We start from the raw sequence: 15,549 nt of genomic DNA, 5'->3' as shown, positions 1-15,549 counted from the left end.
TGCAGGCAAACATGCAGACGGAACGCTGTATGCATAATGTTCAGGCAAACATGCAGACGGAACACTGTATGCATAACAAATAAGTAAATCTTTGGAAAAAAATACAATTTGCCAGTCCCTAGGTATACACATTTAAATATTTGACAATTTAGTGAATTCTTTTCTAAAATATTTCTGTTTTTTGTTTTGTTTTGGTTGGTTTTGAGACAGGTCTTGCTGTGTGACCCTGACTGTCTTCAAACTCATATCCTGCTTCCACCCCCTGAGTAGTAGGATTATAGGGGTGAGCCAACATACCCAGCATATATTAATACATTGCTTATGTTACTGTATTGTGTGTATTAATTCTACCTATAATGTGGACTTCACTAGACCATTTTCTTCCTGCTTTCTTCCCCCTTCTTTCTTCTTTCTTCTTGAAACAAGTGCCTCTGCCTGGGTTGGAATTTGCTGTGTAGACTAGGCTTACCTCGAATCTGACTGCCTTTGCCTGCCATGTGCTGGTATTAAAGGCCATTATGCCATTTCATACATGAGTGCCATGCGTTGTTGTATCACTACTGCTTGTCTTGTTGCACTGCTGCAGATCTCCCCACCGAGTCCCTCTGCATTTCCATGTCTTTGTTTTACTTATTTTTGCTTTACTAATTTATAGTCCTATCAGGAGTATATCAGGGTTTTTATTTCCCTATATTAGCTGTGGGTTTTCAAGATGCTTTGTTTTTTGTGGTCTTGGCATTTTTGTGGGTCATTTAGATTGTGCTAAAATTCTTTAGGAGATAGATTTGTAGCATGAGTTATGGTTTTGTGAACGCCAGTGTTGAAAACATCGATGGATAGACTAGACTTAGAAATGAAGGTGATTTACTTCATATTCCAAGGCTGGCTAACTGTTAATCTCTAGCTCGAGCACAGTGTCAGCCCTTGATTATTCTAGAAGCTTTTTTACTCCCCGCATTCATAGTCTTTCTAACAGCACCTTTACTTTGGCTTCTGGGTGCACGTGAGAATAAGGAAGACTTTCCCTGGATGATACGTTACCAGAAGCCACCTCTAATCATTGGTATAAACAGGACATACACTACTCGGGAGCCTATGCTCCCTGGAAAATATATGTAAGTCACATGCTGGGGTCATCACTTAACATTCCCCTTTCTTTTCCTTAAAAAAAAAGTCATTTGTTGTAGCTTTTGAGTTCACAGAACTACATCAAGCCACCTCCTTTGGGTGGGTTAGATCTGTTCTCTCCAGGCAGTACTTTGAAGTCTGTGAAATACACGGATAATTTAGGCTGACATACTTGGCAGGCCCATTGAAAAAGCAGATTGTTTGATGGCATGACACAAGAGGTCTATTAACTGAGTTATAAAGAACTGAGGCATTTTCAACAAACCCTAGCTTTGGCATGAAGTCTAAATAGTTCTTATTTTGTGGCATGCAGTCTGAACTTCCTGTGATGTAATATGGTCTCTCTGTGCAGCAGGAAAGAAGATGGGAATTTTAGCATACCTAGCCATTTCTCCGTAGGCGATGATGGTAACGGAGGGTATGAATTGCCTTAAGAAATTATAAAGAGACAAATGTAAAAGGGGTGGTACCTTTGGGGAGTGTGAGAAACAATCAGTGGCAGGGTGGTTAATAGTGAGGTTAATACATAATCCTAAAAGTCACTGGCTTTTCTTAGGCTTATTGCAAAATTAAACCTAGAAGTTAGTTTATTATTTTCCATGTATGTTGTAAACGTCCTGAAACCATTTTTACATGTTGCAAATATTCTGAAACCTTTTTTAAATGAAATAAGTTTTAATTTGAATTTTTATCTTTTTGGAAACAAGACCTCATGATACTTAGGATGGCTTCAAACACTCTGTGTACCGAAGGATGACCTTGAACTTCTGATGCCCCGATGGGCGTGTGTCACCTTGCCTTGTTTGTGCAGTGCTAGTGCTAGGTAAGCACTCCATCAACTGAGCCACAGCCCAGCTCTTTTTTTCTTTAATTGTAATTTTTTTCTTTGCTACAATCACTCAAGCACTGAATTTTCTTTTTTTTAAAAAAAAATCTGGTTTTGGTCTAGATATTTGACTGTCATCAGAAAGGCTTATTTTTAATAATTTGGAAATTAGGAAAAAGTAGTCCAAGGCAAAGGTTCCCAAAATCAAGTGGCTTCTCGCTTGCATTGGTAAGCTCTCTGAATGGCGGCCTTACTGTTGGCCTGCTCTCACAGTGAATGTAGAACTACAAAGTAGTTTCAGTACGTGCCTGTGTGTTAAAGTGGAAGCATGTGACACCAACAAATGGGTACCACATGGCAGGAATACCCAGAAGCAAGTCAGTAGTATGAAAGGGTAATTTAGTTCTGTTTCATTTAATTTTTTCCCTTCAGGAGGAGAGAGACAGAATGTGTGTGTGTTCACGTTCCTGCAGCAGAATTAGGCCTCCTAGCTTAGTAAATGCGTGCTGCTGGGTCACCCGGCACATATGCCTGCGTCTGCCTTCAATATTGATCCTCATCCTCGCACCTTCCATTGCAGAGGTCTTTGTCCTAGAAGATGGAAACAGCAGCAAGGGTGGCAACGTGACGGTCACGTCACCTCAGCTGTCCCTCGTGTGGCTTTTCAGTATGGCCCCCTCTGTGCTCCTGGCCTGGTGTGGTCGTTGCTCCCATGTGCTTACCTCTTTTTTCAGACTTTAGTTAAATATTTAGAAAATAAATGTTGAGTTTGTGTGAGCCCTGCAGTGGCATTGACCTCCACTGTCTAAGGAAGACTGGAGCACCTTAAGCATAGCATTCACAGAGAAGTGTTAATGGTGAGGTGAGAACAGTTCTTTCTCTGTGTCTGCTTAGTCAGTTTACTCAGAACATAATCTCCATAAATTTACATACTGTTGATGGGCACAAATTCCAGATTTAAAATAATAATTTATTTCAGTGACTTAAATGAAATTCTTAAGAATCACAAAGACTTTGGGGAAGTAAAACATCTGTTCATTGTACCAAAAATGTTTCAAGAATGCACATCTTTGACTATACATACACAAGCAACTATATGTGGCCACATATGCGTTTACTCTTAAAGTTTTCCCTTCTAAATCCTTTATGGCACACTGTAGGGCAGTGGAGAGAGTGTGGGTTTTAGTCAGTCCTGAGCAGGTCCTGGTTTGTAACTTCATAGCTGTGGAATTGATAATGATTAGCTCTCGCTAGTTAGCTTGACTTCGGGCAACTTTACTTAATTGCCTTGAGGTTTGGCTTCCCCATCTGTTCCACAGCAGTAGTAATCCTGTCTTGATCTAAACAGTAGCACTGAGGGTTGGCTGATAGGCACTCCATACCTGGCCAGAGATTACTAGTGCTATGAATGTCTGGGTATCTGAAGAGAAAAGGCTGTTTGTGCCAGCTGTGCTAGTAGCGCTGACCTATGGAAAAGCTGTGGAAGAGTTTCTGCTCAGTCCATGTGAAGAGGAAGCAGCGTGTTGTTTTCATGTTATTTCCAAAGATAGGTATTGTCATCTTGTCTGTAATTTAAAAAGCAAAGTGAAGCCAAATGTGTTCAGAGTTTGTATTAGAGCTGTGTGACTCTAGGGTCTGTTTGAGGGTCGTGGTGGATACCTAAGTTTTGTGCCAGTTTTAAAGTTGACTTTCAGTCTTCCTTCATGTGTCCTTTTTAAGCCACCACTCAGAAATCCCCAACAGCATCACCCTGAAAATCCCCCATTTTTTTCCCATTTTAGTCACATTTTTCCTACATCTTACTCCATACAACTAGTATCTAGCCTCAGTAGCTTAGAATACGCTTTTCCACAATGGCACAAGTGGAACATGCATCCTTTTGCCTTTTGTGGCAGACTTCTTTCATTCAGTACAGTTCCTTTGAGAACAGTCCACTAGTTAAGACCTCTGAGAGTTGCTGAGGTTTCATCAGTGGCTAGTATCTCCCAGTGTTTATACACTTCTTCATTATCCAGTTCATTAGGGTTCATCTTGGGTCATGATTCTTAGTTTGTTTTATTTTTATAGAAGGTAATGTATATTAATCATGGAAAGATTTTGAAGTAGAAGTAGAAAAAAAATGTTTCATCCAAATATAACCTGTCGATCTGTTTCTTTTGAGTTTTTTTCCCTAATGCTTGGAGGTTTCTGAGTATGGCTATGTTTGTTTAGTTTTGACTCTTCTGGCGGTGGTGGCACATACCTTTAATCCCAGCACTTGAGAGGTAGAAGCAGGTGGATCTCTGTGAGTTCGAGGCCAGCTTGGTCTATACAAGTTAGTTCCAGGACAGGCTCCAAAGCTACAGAGAAACCCTGTCTCAAAAAAAAAAAAAAAAAAAAAAATCAAAAGAAAGAAAGTTATTGTGGTCATTTTAAAACACAGATCCAAGCTACCTCTTGATGAGCTTTGAAGTGCAGCACAGCGGCACTGCAGTTGTCGGAAGAGCACGGGACCTTCTCATTGTGCACAGCTGCAGCCCTGAAACCAGCCCTGGGCGGCTCCCTCCCACTCTGTTTCTGTGTTAACTCCTGGTAGTGTCCTTGCTTTGCACACACAATCCTGTTTTCACGTATCACTAAAACCTTCAGAACCTCATATCTAGGGATCATATAGGTTTGTCTTGCTGTGCCTGTTTCTCTTAGCATAATGTCTTCAGTGTTGATTCATAACGAGGTTGGCAATATGGCTGTCATGTCACCTCAGCTGCCTCTCATGTTGCTTTTGAATATGGCCCACTCTGTGCTCCTGGTCTGGTGTGGGAGTTGCTTGCATGTGTTTATCTCCTTCCAGACTTTAGTTATGTATTCAGAAAGTAAATGTTGAGTTTGTGTGAGCCTTGCAGTGGCATTGACCTCCACTGTCTAAGAAAAACTTGGCACCTTAAGCATAGCATGCACGGAGAAGTGTTAAATGGCGAGAACAATTCTTTATCCTGTTTCTCTTGGTATAATGTCTTCAGTGTTGATTCATATTGCTATAGCTTCATATCTTTTGTTTTACTTCTTCCATTTAAAAATAAGATTTAATTATGTGTATAAGTGTTTTACTTGTATGTTTGTCTGTGCACTGCATGCATGCCTGATGCCTTGGAGTTCAAAAGAGGGGGGTTGGCTTCCCAGGAACTGAAGTAATGGATATTTGGGTGCTAGGAACCAAACCTCGGCCCTCTGTAAGAGCAATAAGTGTTCTTAACCTCTGAGTCTTCTATCCAGCCTCTCATTCCATGTTTTAATTGTGAAGGTTTTGTGTGTGTGTGTGTGTGTGTGTGTGTGTATACACAGTTTTTAAAAGATTATAAAACAGTACTGTGACTCCAGCCTGGCTAAGGTAGCTGCTGGGCCCCTCAGCATTTGCTGTGGTGCATCTGTTGCAGGACCACCCTGTACTGGGACAGCCTCACTCTAACTTTGCTGATAGCTATTGCCTTGCTTGGCTTCATAATTTTCCAACATATGCCTGTTCTTTTAACAGTGTAATTTAGTTTGGTTTCCTTTTCCTTTTTAACTTGTTGGCTACTTTAAAAAAAAAAAAAAAAAGATGATCTAGGGGTGCAGCAGTTCAGTCTCCAACACTGTCCCCAGGTTTTTGTCGTTTTATTATTGTTTCTTGTCCATTAAGATAAGTGTTCACAGAAAACTTTCTCACAGCCACCAAAGTACTTTGAGAAATGACTGCACTGTACTTCATCCCTGTCTATGTCTGATTCTCCATAGGAAATAATATAGTGTCTCTGCCAGAACCCTTTTGATATTAGTATGATTATTTGGGTGGTATCGTGAATAAAGAATATGAGTCACCAACGTACATTTTTCTAGAGTGTTTACAGCAAGTTTTCCAAGCGGGTTCTATAGTGAAGCCTTTGGATCTGGGACAAGCACTGAGCGCTAGTATCTCCCCACCCCCACAAAGTAAACACCTTTAAGAATTTGGTGGCTGAAAAGTTAGATCTGACCATGAATTTCTGAGGCTGAACGTTTCTCTTCACGTCGAATAATCTGTTATCTCTTTTTGGTAGCTTTGTCTAAGTTAGGTTGGGATAATCCAGTTTCTTAAATAATGGTTACTGTGACCTGATGATCAATGCTTTTTTGCTTTTTTAGATGTAGGTGCAAAAAACTACAGGCATCTCTGTGCTGTTTATTACAACAAGAACCCTGGGTTTGAGATCATTCACGGGCTGCTGGACAGAATTATGCAGCTGCTCGATGTGCCTCCCAGTGAGGAGAAGGGGGGCTACACGATCAAAGCTTCAGCAGGTAAGATACCAGAGTTGGGGAAACGTGATGAAAGGCCACATCCTGTTTTTGATAAAGTCTTGTTTGTTTCACCTTGCTTTTGATTTAGAGCGTGGGCACTAAAGGGGAGAGAACTTTATTCCAATTAATTGTTAGCATGTGCTAGAAAATACTCTTCCCTTCCTCCAGCACCTCACGATATTGTTTTTCAGAACTGTTAGGAGCTTTAGTGTTGCTTGTATGATAGCTGAGCTGTGGTGACCCCATAGCACGATTATGCCGCCAGCTCTGGTAGCTGGGAAACCCAGGCTGCAGGTTCAGATGTACCTGAGAGCTGCATGTCTGAAGCTTTGAGGCGAGGCAGAGAGAAAGCTATTATGAGTACTTCACTCGTTAATCAAGGTGTTGGTGGACCCACTGCCAAAAAAGCCCAGACCAGTCTAAATCCTACGTGTGCCCCTAACATGCTGATTTTTCTTTGTCTGAGGTAGTCTGAAGCCTTTGCTTTTTGTTGTCCTATAGCTTGAATCTAAGTTTATTTTCTTTGACAAGAGAACTAGAAACAATTGAAGCAAAAATATTTTTATCACTCATTCCTGCTGTTTACCTTCTTCTGCATTTGACATCCTAAATTTCCACCAGAACTTCCATTTTGAAAGTGTTATTTAGCAGTTATTTATAGTGAGATTTGGTAAGTAAGTATTGGGGGGGGGTTGCTTATATTTATTTTTCTTAATCCTCAGATTTTTTTTTATTGTGACTTGTTTTGTTTTGAACCATTTCATTTTTCGAAAATAGCTCTGAAATATATAGCTATGTTGGGTTATTTGTTGAAATAAATGGAGATGTTTAATAGAAGGAGTTAGGCGTTTTCACTCATTTCTCATCAGAGATGATCCAGTGAAGATGTGTTATGATAACATAATTGAGTTATCAGAGTTTAGAGGTAGGACTGGGTACTAGCGTCATCCAGGAGAACATCTGGGCTTTACAAGTGAAGGGATGAAAGGGAAGCAAGTTGTGTGAGTTGGGCCCAGGTCCTCATGCCAGACCCAGGCTTCTCTACCAGTTGCTTCCAGGGCTCGATGTACATGCTCAGTCAGCAGTTTACCGTTCTGGAAATCTCCAAGATTAAAACATCAGTGAGCTGGTGGGAAGTGACTGGGTCTTTGAAAGAATAGGTGGAGCCAGGGTCTGTCTAGGTGAGTACTGTAGGGTGTGTGTGGAGGGGAGTGTTACTGTGTGACTTCAGCTGTGGAAGGAGTTCTGGGTGCTGGCGAGGGGCAAAGTGTGGAAGCAGGTGAGTGAAAGTAGGTCCTTACTTCAGTGCAGTGATGCGGCAGCAGTGAGCTCGGGTCAGCAGGCATGGAGGGCAGTGGTGAATAAATGGTGGGAAGGCAGCGCAGTGTAGGGAAGAGCGGTGAGACGGGTGTTGTGGAAGACTGATGTGCAACCACACCTAACTTGCTTTTGTTTTTGTTTGTTTGTTTGTTTGTTTTTGGTATGAGCATTTAAGGCTCAGATTTAATTTTCTTTTTAAATCTACATTTGGCTCTCAAATGCCAGTGTTTTAAACTTTTATGACTTTGAAAAGCTTTGATAGAACTTTACACATGGGCAGCCTGGATCAGTATTTTCTAATATGTTTAACTGTTTTCCTTGCAAAGAGTAGGGAAATTACTTTGTTTCCCGTCACTGTCAGTGGCCGTATCCAGCTCCCTGGATCCTGGGGCGTGTGTCTACTTCCTGGGTGCTCTTAGGATGCATTTTGTAAGAGCCATCAAGCCAAGGACGGTTAGTGTTATTATAAATAGTGGTTCTTTGTTTTTCATAGGAATTTCTTAATCAGTTTTGATTATCTAATGACAAATACAATTTTTTTTTATTATGACCAGATAAATCAAGGTCTAAATAAATGACTGGTCAAACTAAGTCCACAGAAAGCCAAGATTTGTTCTCCCTCTGATATGTATGCACATACCACAGCTAAGGAACAAAAACTGTTTTCCAGACTCCTGAATCAGATTGTAAGCACGGGGATTTAGTTGTTGGAGTGTTTTTAGCTATATCTTTTCGTCGGGCATACTGTTATTTCACAGACACACAGACACACAGACACACACACACACACACACGTTAGGAAAAAAAATATGTATGTAAGGAAAAGATCTTCAGAGGAGGACAGTGCAGCCAGAATGAAAACTACTGTTTCATGCCATTTTTGATTGCTGAGCTTCTATTACTCCAGCATATGGTTTACTTTTTAATAATTAAAGCTCCCTAGTGACTTTGCAGTTATAAATTTGCTTAGTCTGTTTAGCAGAGCTTTTTGCTCATGTCGGTTGGGACTTACCTCTTTCTGTCTCTTACTGTGTGGCTACCAAGCTTCCTCTGTGCAGCTTTTCTGGGAGGCTAAGTAGAGTGGAGCTTAATCTTCCTCTAAGAGCTTGGCCCTGCCCATAGTGAGAGAAGAAGCCTAAAAGTTCATCTGACTGAGCAGCACATCGATCCCGAGGAAGGTGCTGACATTAGGTCGTAACCGTGCTGATGATGGAGTAGCAGCTCTCCGCAGCTTGGTCTGCAGCAGCACTCAAAGCCGTGACTACAGCCAGAGGGAAAAACCGTGGTCGCTAATCGTACACATTTCTTGTTTTCTAAGCACCTTTGCAATGTAAGACCCTAAAGTGATGTAGATTGTCAAGTTGATGATAGAATGGGGTCAAGTTGAGTGAAAAGAAAAAAAGAGAATCTTTAACTTGTTAGCAGACTGCAGAGCATTTTAAGGGTTTCAAAAGTTCAGCACAGAGTGTTTTAGTGGCATTTGATCAGACCATTATAGCAAATATATGTTTTTAGTCTTTTCAGCTTTCCCTTTGTTTCTGTGGCTTGTTGCAAACTAAATTATGTATGTTATGATGCACTTAGTCTTTAAAAAAAAAACAGCAAAACCACTTCTGGGCAAGGAAAATTCTCAACATTTTTGTGTTTAGAACGCTAATGTGGTTGCTGGGCGAATCAGTGGCAAAAATAATTTCTTATAGAATGTGGTGGGCTTTGTGACTGGCTCATTGACTTGAGCATGTGAGTTTTCCTCCTTAGCTTGTTACCTAGTTCTGTTTTGATTTTTTTTTCCGATTCTGCAGAAAGTTCAGTTTAACTTGCGACAAGGCTCTGGGTGGATAGACCGGTTTTCAGAGCTTTAGTGTTTTCGTGCTGCTCAGAATTCATTTTAGGAAATGAAAAACGACCTTGTCGTGCCCATATTTAGCCCAGCACCATCTGTACTCACCCTGGTTATTAGGTGCCTTCTGTTACAGTAACACCTAGTGGTCATTGGCTTGACCTGAGGTCATGACCTTATTCACCTTCTAGGACACCTATGAAAGATCTCAGATGCTAAACTCTATGGCTGAAATTGTTCCCCTTGTCACTCTTAGTGTAATGTGAGCTTGGAAATCATTGGAAGTATCTGTTGGGAACAGCTTGTTGCAGTAAAGGTGCTCAGTTTATGGTTTGGTTTACATAGAGCATCCTAGAGTATAATATGGGGGTTCTAAAGAGCGTGTCCACACTCAGTACCATCAGCAAAGACTGTTCTGCTGTAAGCTTGAGACCTTATGACAAAGAGGACCTCTTCTGCAGTTGTCTGCGGTTTGCCTTTGAGGCTTCCTGCATTGTCCTTTTGTTTTGAAGTGGTGGTGAAAGACTGGGGACAGCAGACGGGGCTGCAGGGCTCCCCACAAGCCCTAGCACCTACCTGTCTTACTCGTGAATGAATGTTCATTGTTCCTGCCTCACTTCTGTACATAGGTAAAGGTCCCCCACTCATGGACACCTACTTTACTTTCTTTCTATGTGTTTTTGTTCTGCAAACTGTGATAATCACAAATCACACACTAAATGGTTTAGTTCAGTGTTCTGATACAGCTGTAACACAGTATGGCGATCTTTGTGCTATTATTACTATCTCTCCTAAAGACCTGTTTTAGACAGTCTCTTTTTTTCAAAATTCAGAACTGTTTATTTACCCTCTACTTAGGCCAGCTCCTGTGTATGACACAAGATCCATAGCACATAGCTCTTCCGTTAACAAAGAGTTTTCTCTCAGGCTTTTGTCAGAAATGCTCTTTCTGGAAATGCTAAAAGCCTTCCTGCAGCAGGCCCAGACTCTCAGGAGGAAGCTGGTTCAGTGGCTATATTTAGGGAAGGAGAACTGGTCTCAGCTCCCTTAAGGGAGAGAGTGCACCCATGGGTCTGATGGATTTTCCTAACTGTCCCCAGACAAAGAAGAGAATTAGCATACCCCAGCTTGAGAGAAGTGGTCCTGCCTAGGTCTACCCAGGACTGACTACCCATCCTCATGGCCGGTAGTTCTCTGCTTCAAGAATACCTTCTAGGCTGGACAGTGGTGGTGGACACCTTTAATCCCAGCGTTCAGGGGGCAGAGACAGGCAGATCTCTGTGAATTTGAGGCCAGCCTGGTCTATAGAGTGAGTTCAGGACAGCCAGGGCTACACAGAAAAACCCTGCCTCAAAAAATTAAAACAAACAAACAAACAGAAAACCTTCTAGTCTCTCCATTTACTAGTCAGACGTTTTTTTCTTAATTGATCTTTGATTAAATTTTAATACTGTAGATTACTATGTATCACTTATGTGCTATGTGTATATAAAATCTATAAAACAATAATTTTATGAATGTGGCATTACTGATCAGAACTAGTCTGTTACATGCTAAGCAAGCACTCTATAAAACTTGATTTTATTTGTTCAGTGAAGAGTTAACACTGACCAAACAAATACAAACTTTTAAAATTGTATCCTTGTAACATTTTCATATATGAATAATACACAAAGTACTTTGAGCCTATCTTTTTTGAAAGCTGATTCTGTGGATGATAAGCCATGCAGCATTTGTCTTACTGAGTTTTGCTTGTTTCACTTAAAATGAAGTTCAGTCCATTTTCTGGTGAATTCCAATCTTCTTTGGGTAGATGATATTCTACCACCAAGTTAAATTTGTTATTTGGAAGTCAAATTGAAAAATTAGTTGCTTTTAGGTTTCTATGTGCTAGAAAGTTTGGCTTTTGTTTTTGTTTTGTTTAATGTTGCTTAGTTTTGATTTTTGAGACAGGTCTCATAGCCTAAGTTGACCTTGAATTTGTTGTGTAGGCTGATGATCTTAAACTGTATTTCTTTACTGACTTTTGTGGAAGGTCTGGGGCACACATGCCAGTGTCTGTCATGGAGGTCAGAGGACAGCTTGTAGAAATCAGTGTTTTTTCCACCGTGTGGGTCCTGGGGACCAAACGCAGGCCATCAGACTTGGTGATAAGCTCCTTTACTCACTGAGCCATTTCACTGCCCAAACTCCAGGCTTCTGCTGCCGCCTCCTGAGTACAGGACTATAGGCGTGTGTCACCATACTAGTTTATGGGGTGATTGTAATTGGACCCAGGTCTCTACATGCTTGGCAATGAGTCTTCCAGCTGAGCTATGTCCTCAGACCTCTTTTGAAATTTCTAAATATTATTTACTCATGTAAATAATAGTATATCAGATTACTTATACCAGTTAGCAATTCATAAAAGTTTTAATGTCTCCATGATAATAAGTGAGAAAGTAATTGAACCAGTTAATAGATTATGTTTTTTTATACTTGACAAAGAAAAATTCAAAGTTTTTTTAAATTAAGTGATAAAATATGACCTTTTTTATTTAGGTCCCAAAGCCTAAACCACACACAAATGGTGTTAGGAAGGACAGAAACAGCACACGGAGAGGGCAGTGGCCCTTAGGCCTGTTCATACTTCCTCTCAGTGTGTCTCATTTCTTGTCTTGCTTTGATTGAGACAAAACCTTGCTGTGTAGACCAGACAGTCCTTGAGCTGACCCTTCTCAGCCTCCTGAGAGCTGGGATCACAGGCCTGTGCCGCCATAGTCAGTTCAGTGTGGCTTTGACATGGACCAGTGTGGGTAGAGTTTTCCCATCACAGTCCGTATTGCTGGATTCTCTAACATAGCTACTGTTTCAGGTCAGTATTGCTGTGTGAAAATCAAGTGAGAGACATTGAACATAGAGTCAGATTTTTGTCAGACTGAACTTAGCTTTGAAGTATCTAAGCAGTAGGAGACCTGAGGGAACCTGGCCCTCTTTATTCTTACCTTACTTGAGATCATTACCTTCTTCTCCCAGGCCGGTTTGCACTACTCAGCACTAGCTGCTCTTGCAGGCTCTGCTCCTCCGAGTACCATCTTGCCATTTCTCCCTCATCTGAGACCCTGAGTCATGTCTGCCCAACCCAGGATGGGTGCTTCTGTCTCCCTTGATTCACGTAAAGGCCAGATTGTTCTGGGAAACAAAGAAGGAAGTCTAGTTATAAATGGAGGGGGAATGGTCATGTTTGCTCAGGGTTTTGTGACAGGGCAGGGATAGGATGCTCCCAGACCTCTTTTCATAGTGTTTTCATCTCAGACTGGAGTCGGCTACGTGCCCAAGGGTTGTTGACTCATTTTAATTTGAAATCAAATTCAGGTTACAGTGTGCACGCCATGGTTGTTTTCTGCTCCTGAGAATAGCTTTGTTTCTGGGGCTTTTTAGTATGCGGAGATTATGGAGATGCAGGAAGCACTTGTCCGTTTTAATTTTAAGTTTTTTGCGTAGAGCACTTATGTTTGCCTATTGGTTCTGGTACTTGAACCTAGGGCTTCCTGCATGGTAGACCAGCACTCTACCACGGAGCTACATCCCCACCCTAGCATGGATACTTTCAGTTCATATTCAGAACTTGAGAATATTTATATAAGATACTTGACTTTACAGTTCTCTTAGTTTGCACTGAAACTCTGGGTTCTTAACACATATTCATCAGTTTGCTTATACTCTAGCTATGCCATTATAGTTTCAAAATGAAAATTCCAGTATTACTGACTGACTGACTGTTGAGTAATGTTTCTGACCCATCAGATCCCACAACCATTTAGTCCCAAGTTAACACTAAAAGGTCTACATTAATCATAAACTGGTTGGCCTATTAGCTCAGACTTCTTATTAATTCTTACATCTTATATTAACCCATTAGTCTTGTCTGTGTTAACCACATGGCTTAGTACCTTTTTTGACAAGGCAGTCACATCTTGTGTCCTCTGTGTCTGGATGACAGTTGCAGACTAACTCTTTCCTTTTCCCAGAATTTTCGTCACCCTGCCTCTACTTCCTGCCTGGTCACTGGCCAGTCAACATTTATTTAAAATACGAGTAACAGGGTACAGATCATTGTTCCACAGCAATATGATTGCTGAAAATCGTTTAAAAACTAGTCACTTCCTTTTATCCTTAGGATGTAACCTACTAAGTAAGTACATGCAGATAATCAGCTTTCATTCAGTTTTGATCAGTTCCTTTTCTGCCTTCTAAGGCTGTGTGTTTGTTGTTGCTGTTGTTTTTTCGTAGGCTTTTGTTCTTTCTTCTGAGAGAGGTGTTTCTATATAGCCACAACTGGCCTTGAACCCATGGAATCACCTTCACCTCCCAGATGCTGGAATTACAGGTGTGCTCCACTGATCTCAGCCTTCATATTTTCATTTATGTGTGGTTTGCCTTTGGACATAAGTGCACATGTATGTTTATACGCCCTCTGCCTTCTCAGCTGAGTGGGCGGTGCTGTGTGCACTCTCCACGCTGGCTTCTTGTTCCAGCATCCTACATGGAGGTAGCCTGTGGGGTCCTTTTTCCTTGTTCCTTTATGTGGACCTGGGTTTGGACTGTTCTGTTGGCGAACATCAGCTTGTTTCCAGTCGGTGCTGCACTGTAGCCTTGCGCTCATGCCATCTGATGCTTTTGTCTCTGTGTTTTGGGGACAGGGTCCTAGAAGTATGGAGTTACTGGAACAAAGGGTATGTCGGTATTTGCACTAAGTATGGCTAGACACCCCTGTTGACCTTTGATTATCACACTGTAGGTGCAGTGAATGAGACTTTGTTTACACTAAATTGTAGGTCCCTTGGTTTGTTTGTTTTTTCTGCTGTTTGCTGTCTCATAGATGGGAAATGGCATCTCACTGACATTTGACCCAAATTTTCCTTGTAAGAACAAAGGAAGCATATTCTCTCATTTATTTAAGTTTTTAGACATCATACAGCCATTTATTCATTTCTTTTCTTCTGGAATCTGACTTTCTTAGTTGAGAAGTTTCTCACCCTCGGAGACGAGAAAGGAACCCTGTGTCCCCTTTAGTGTCACATCGCAGCCCCCAGACAGCCCCTCTTTACCCCGAGCATGGTAATGAAGACCTGGCTCCGTCTTTTTCAGAGAGAGCCTCATAGGTTATTTGTACTTACTGTTTTGCAGTTGTTATCATGATTTTTGTTAAATTTTACTAATTAACTTCCCACATTTACCTTATTTTTATTGTAAATGCCTTTTGAAATTCATGAAGAGATTGCGAGAACAGTATCTTATGATTGCATTCAATTTGTATATTTAAAAGATAAAATAAGTTTCAGAGGTCCTTCAGTCAAGCTGGATAGGTACAAAAGGAAACAGGATTATACTGAGCGTAGGTAAGAATTAGAATGAAGACCTGACTGCTCCCAGGGTAAAGGGCATAGAGCCCCAGCGTTACACAGGTTGTTCACACCCCTGGTTCATTTCTCAAGGCCTGTGGTGTTCATCTTTTTTCATTAGTATTATTTCAATAAACATGCGAATACACACACACACACACACATCAGAGTTGGTATCATGATCCTTTTAATCAGTCAAATCCATAGAACATTAAAAATCCCTTTTCCCAGCATTAAAAATAAATGTATTCATAATTAAAGTGGAATTTGAGCTGAGCCCTTATTTTTCAAAGTATACATGTACTATGTAGTCGGTATAAGATTCAGAGAGATTATGAAATAGTGTTTATGCTATAGCCAAGGAGGGCTAAATGCTGAGCTGCTGCCCTCTGTTTCACGAATGTAGTGTGCATCCAGGGGCAGCTTGCGTGCAGGTCCCCAGTGCTTACACTGGAGCTGGAGTGAATGTTAGCATCCATCATCTCCTTTCAGAGCACTTTGCCAACAGACCAATTCCTCATCCAAGGGATTTGTTGAGAGCAAGACATTTGAAGTACCTCCTTGTCTTCTGATGGAGGTTCTGCCATGTCCCCTCAGCAAAGTGAAGTCATTCCACTGTTGACAGTACTTCTCTATTTGAACCCAAAGGAATTATTTTAGTAATCCCACTACAAACTAGTAGCTTATCTGGTAGAGTTTATTTAGGAAACTGGAAAGTTTTAAAGATCGCTTTTCACCTTTTTTTAGAGGACACT

At 41.1% G+C, this 15,549-nt stretch overlaps 1 protein-coding gene across 1 annotated transcript in view; it reads left to right on the top strand.

Annotated features, from left to right (window-relative positions):
- Farsb (phenylalanyl-tRNA synthetase subunit beta) overlaps positions 1–15,549 on the top strand; it is a 64,820-nt gene that overhangs the window by 40,974 nt on the left and 8,297 nt on the right. The window contains exon 16 of the mRNA XM_087904708.1: positions 6,095–6,250. Within this exon, the coding sequence (XP_087760834.1) occupies positions 6,095–6,250 (156 nt within the window). The remainder of the gene's footprint in view (positions 1–6,094; positions 6,251–15,549) is intronic.

Source organism: Myodes glareolus, chromosome 1, assembly GCF_982192425.1.
Source record: "Myodes glareolus chromosome 1, mMyoGla1.1, whole genome shotgun sequence".
In the NCBI taxonomy this organism is placed as follows: domain Eukaryota; kingdom Metazoa; phylum Chordata; class Mammalia; order Rodentia; family Cricetidae; genus Myodes; species Myodes glareolus.
The sequence above is the reverse complement of the archived record's forward strand: the minus strand, read 5'-3'. Positions and strand labels throughout refer to the sequence as shown.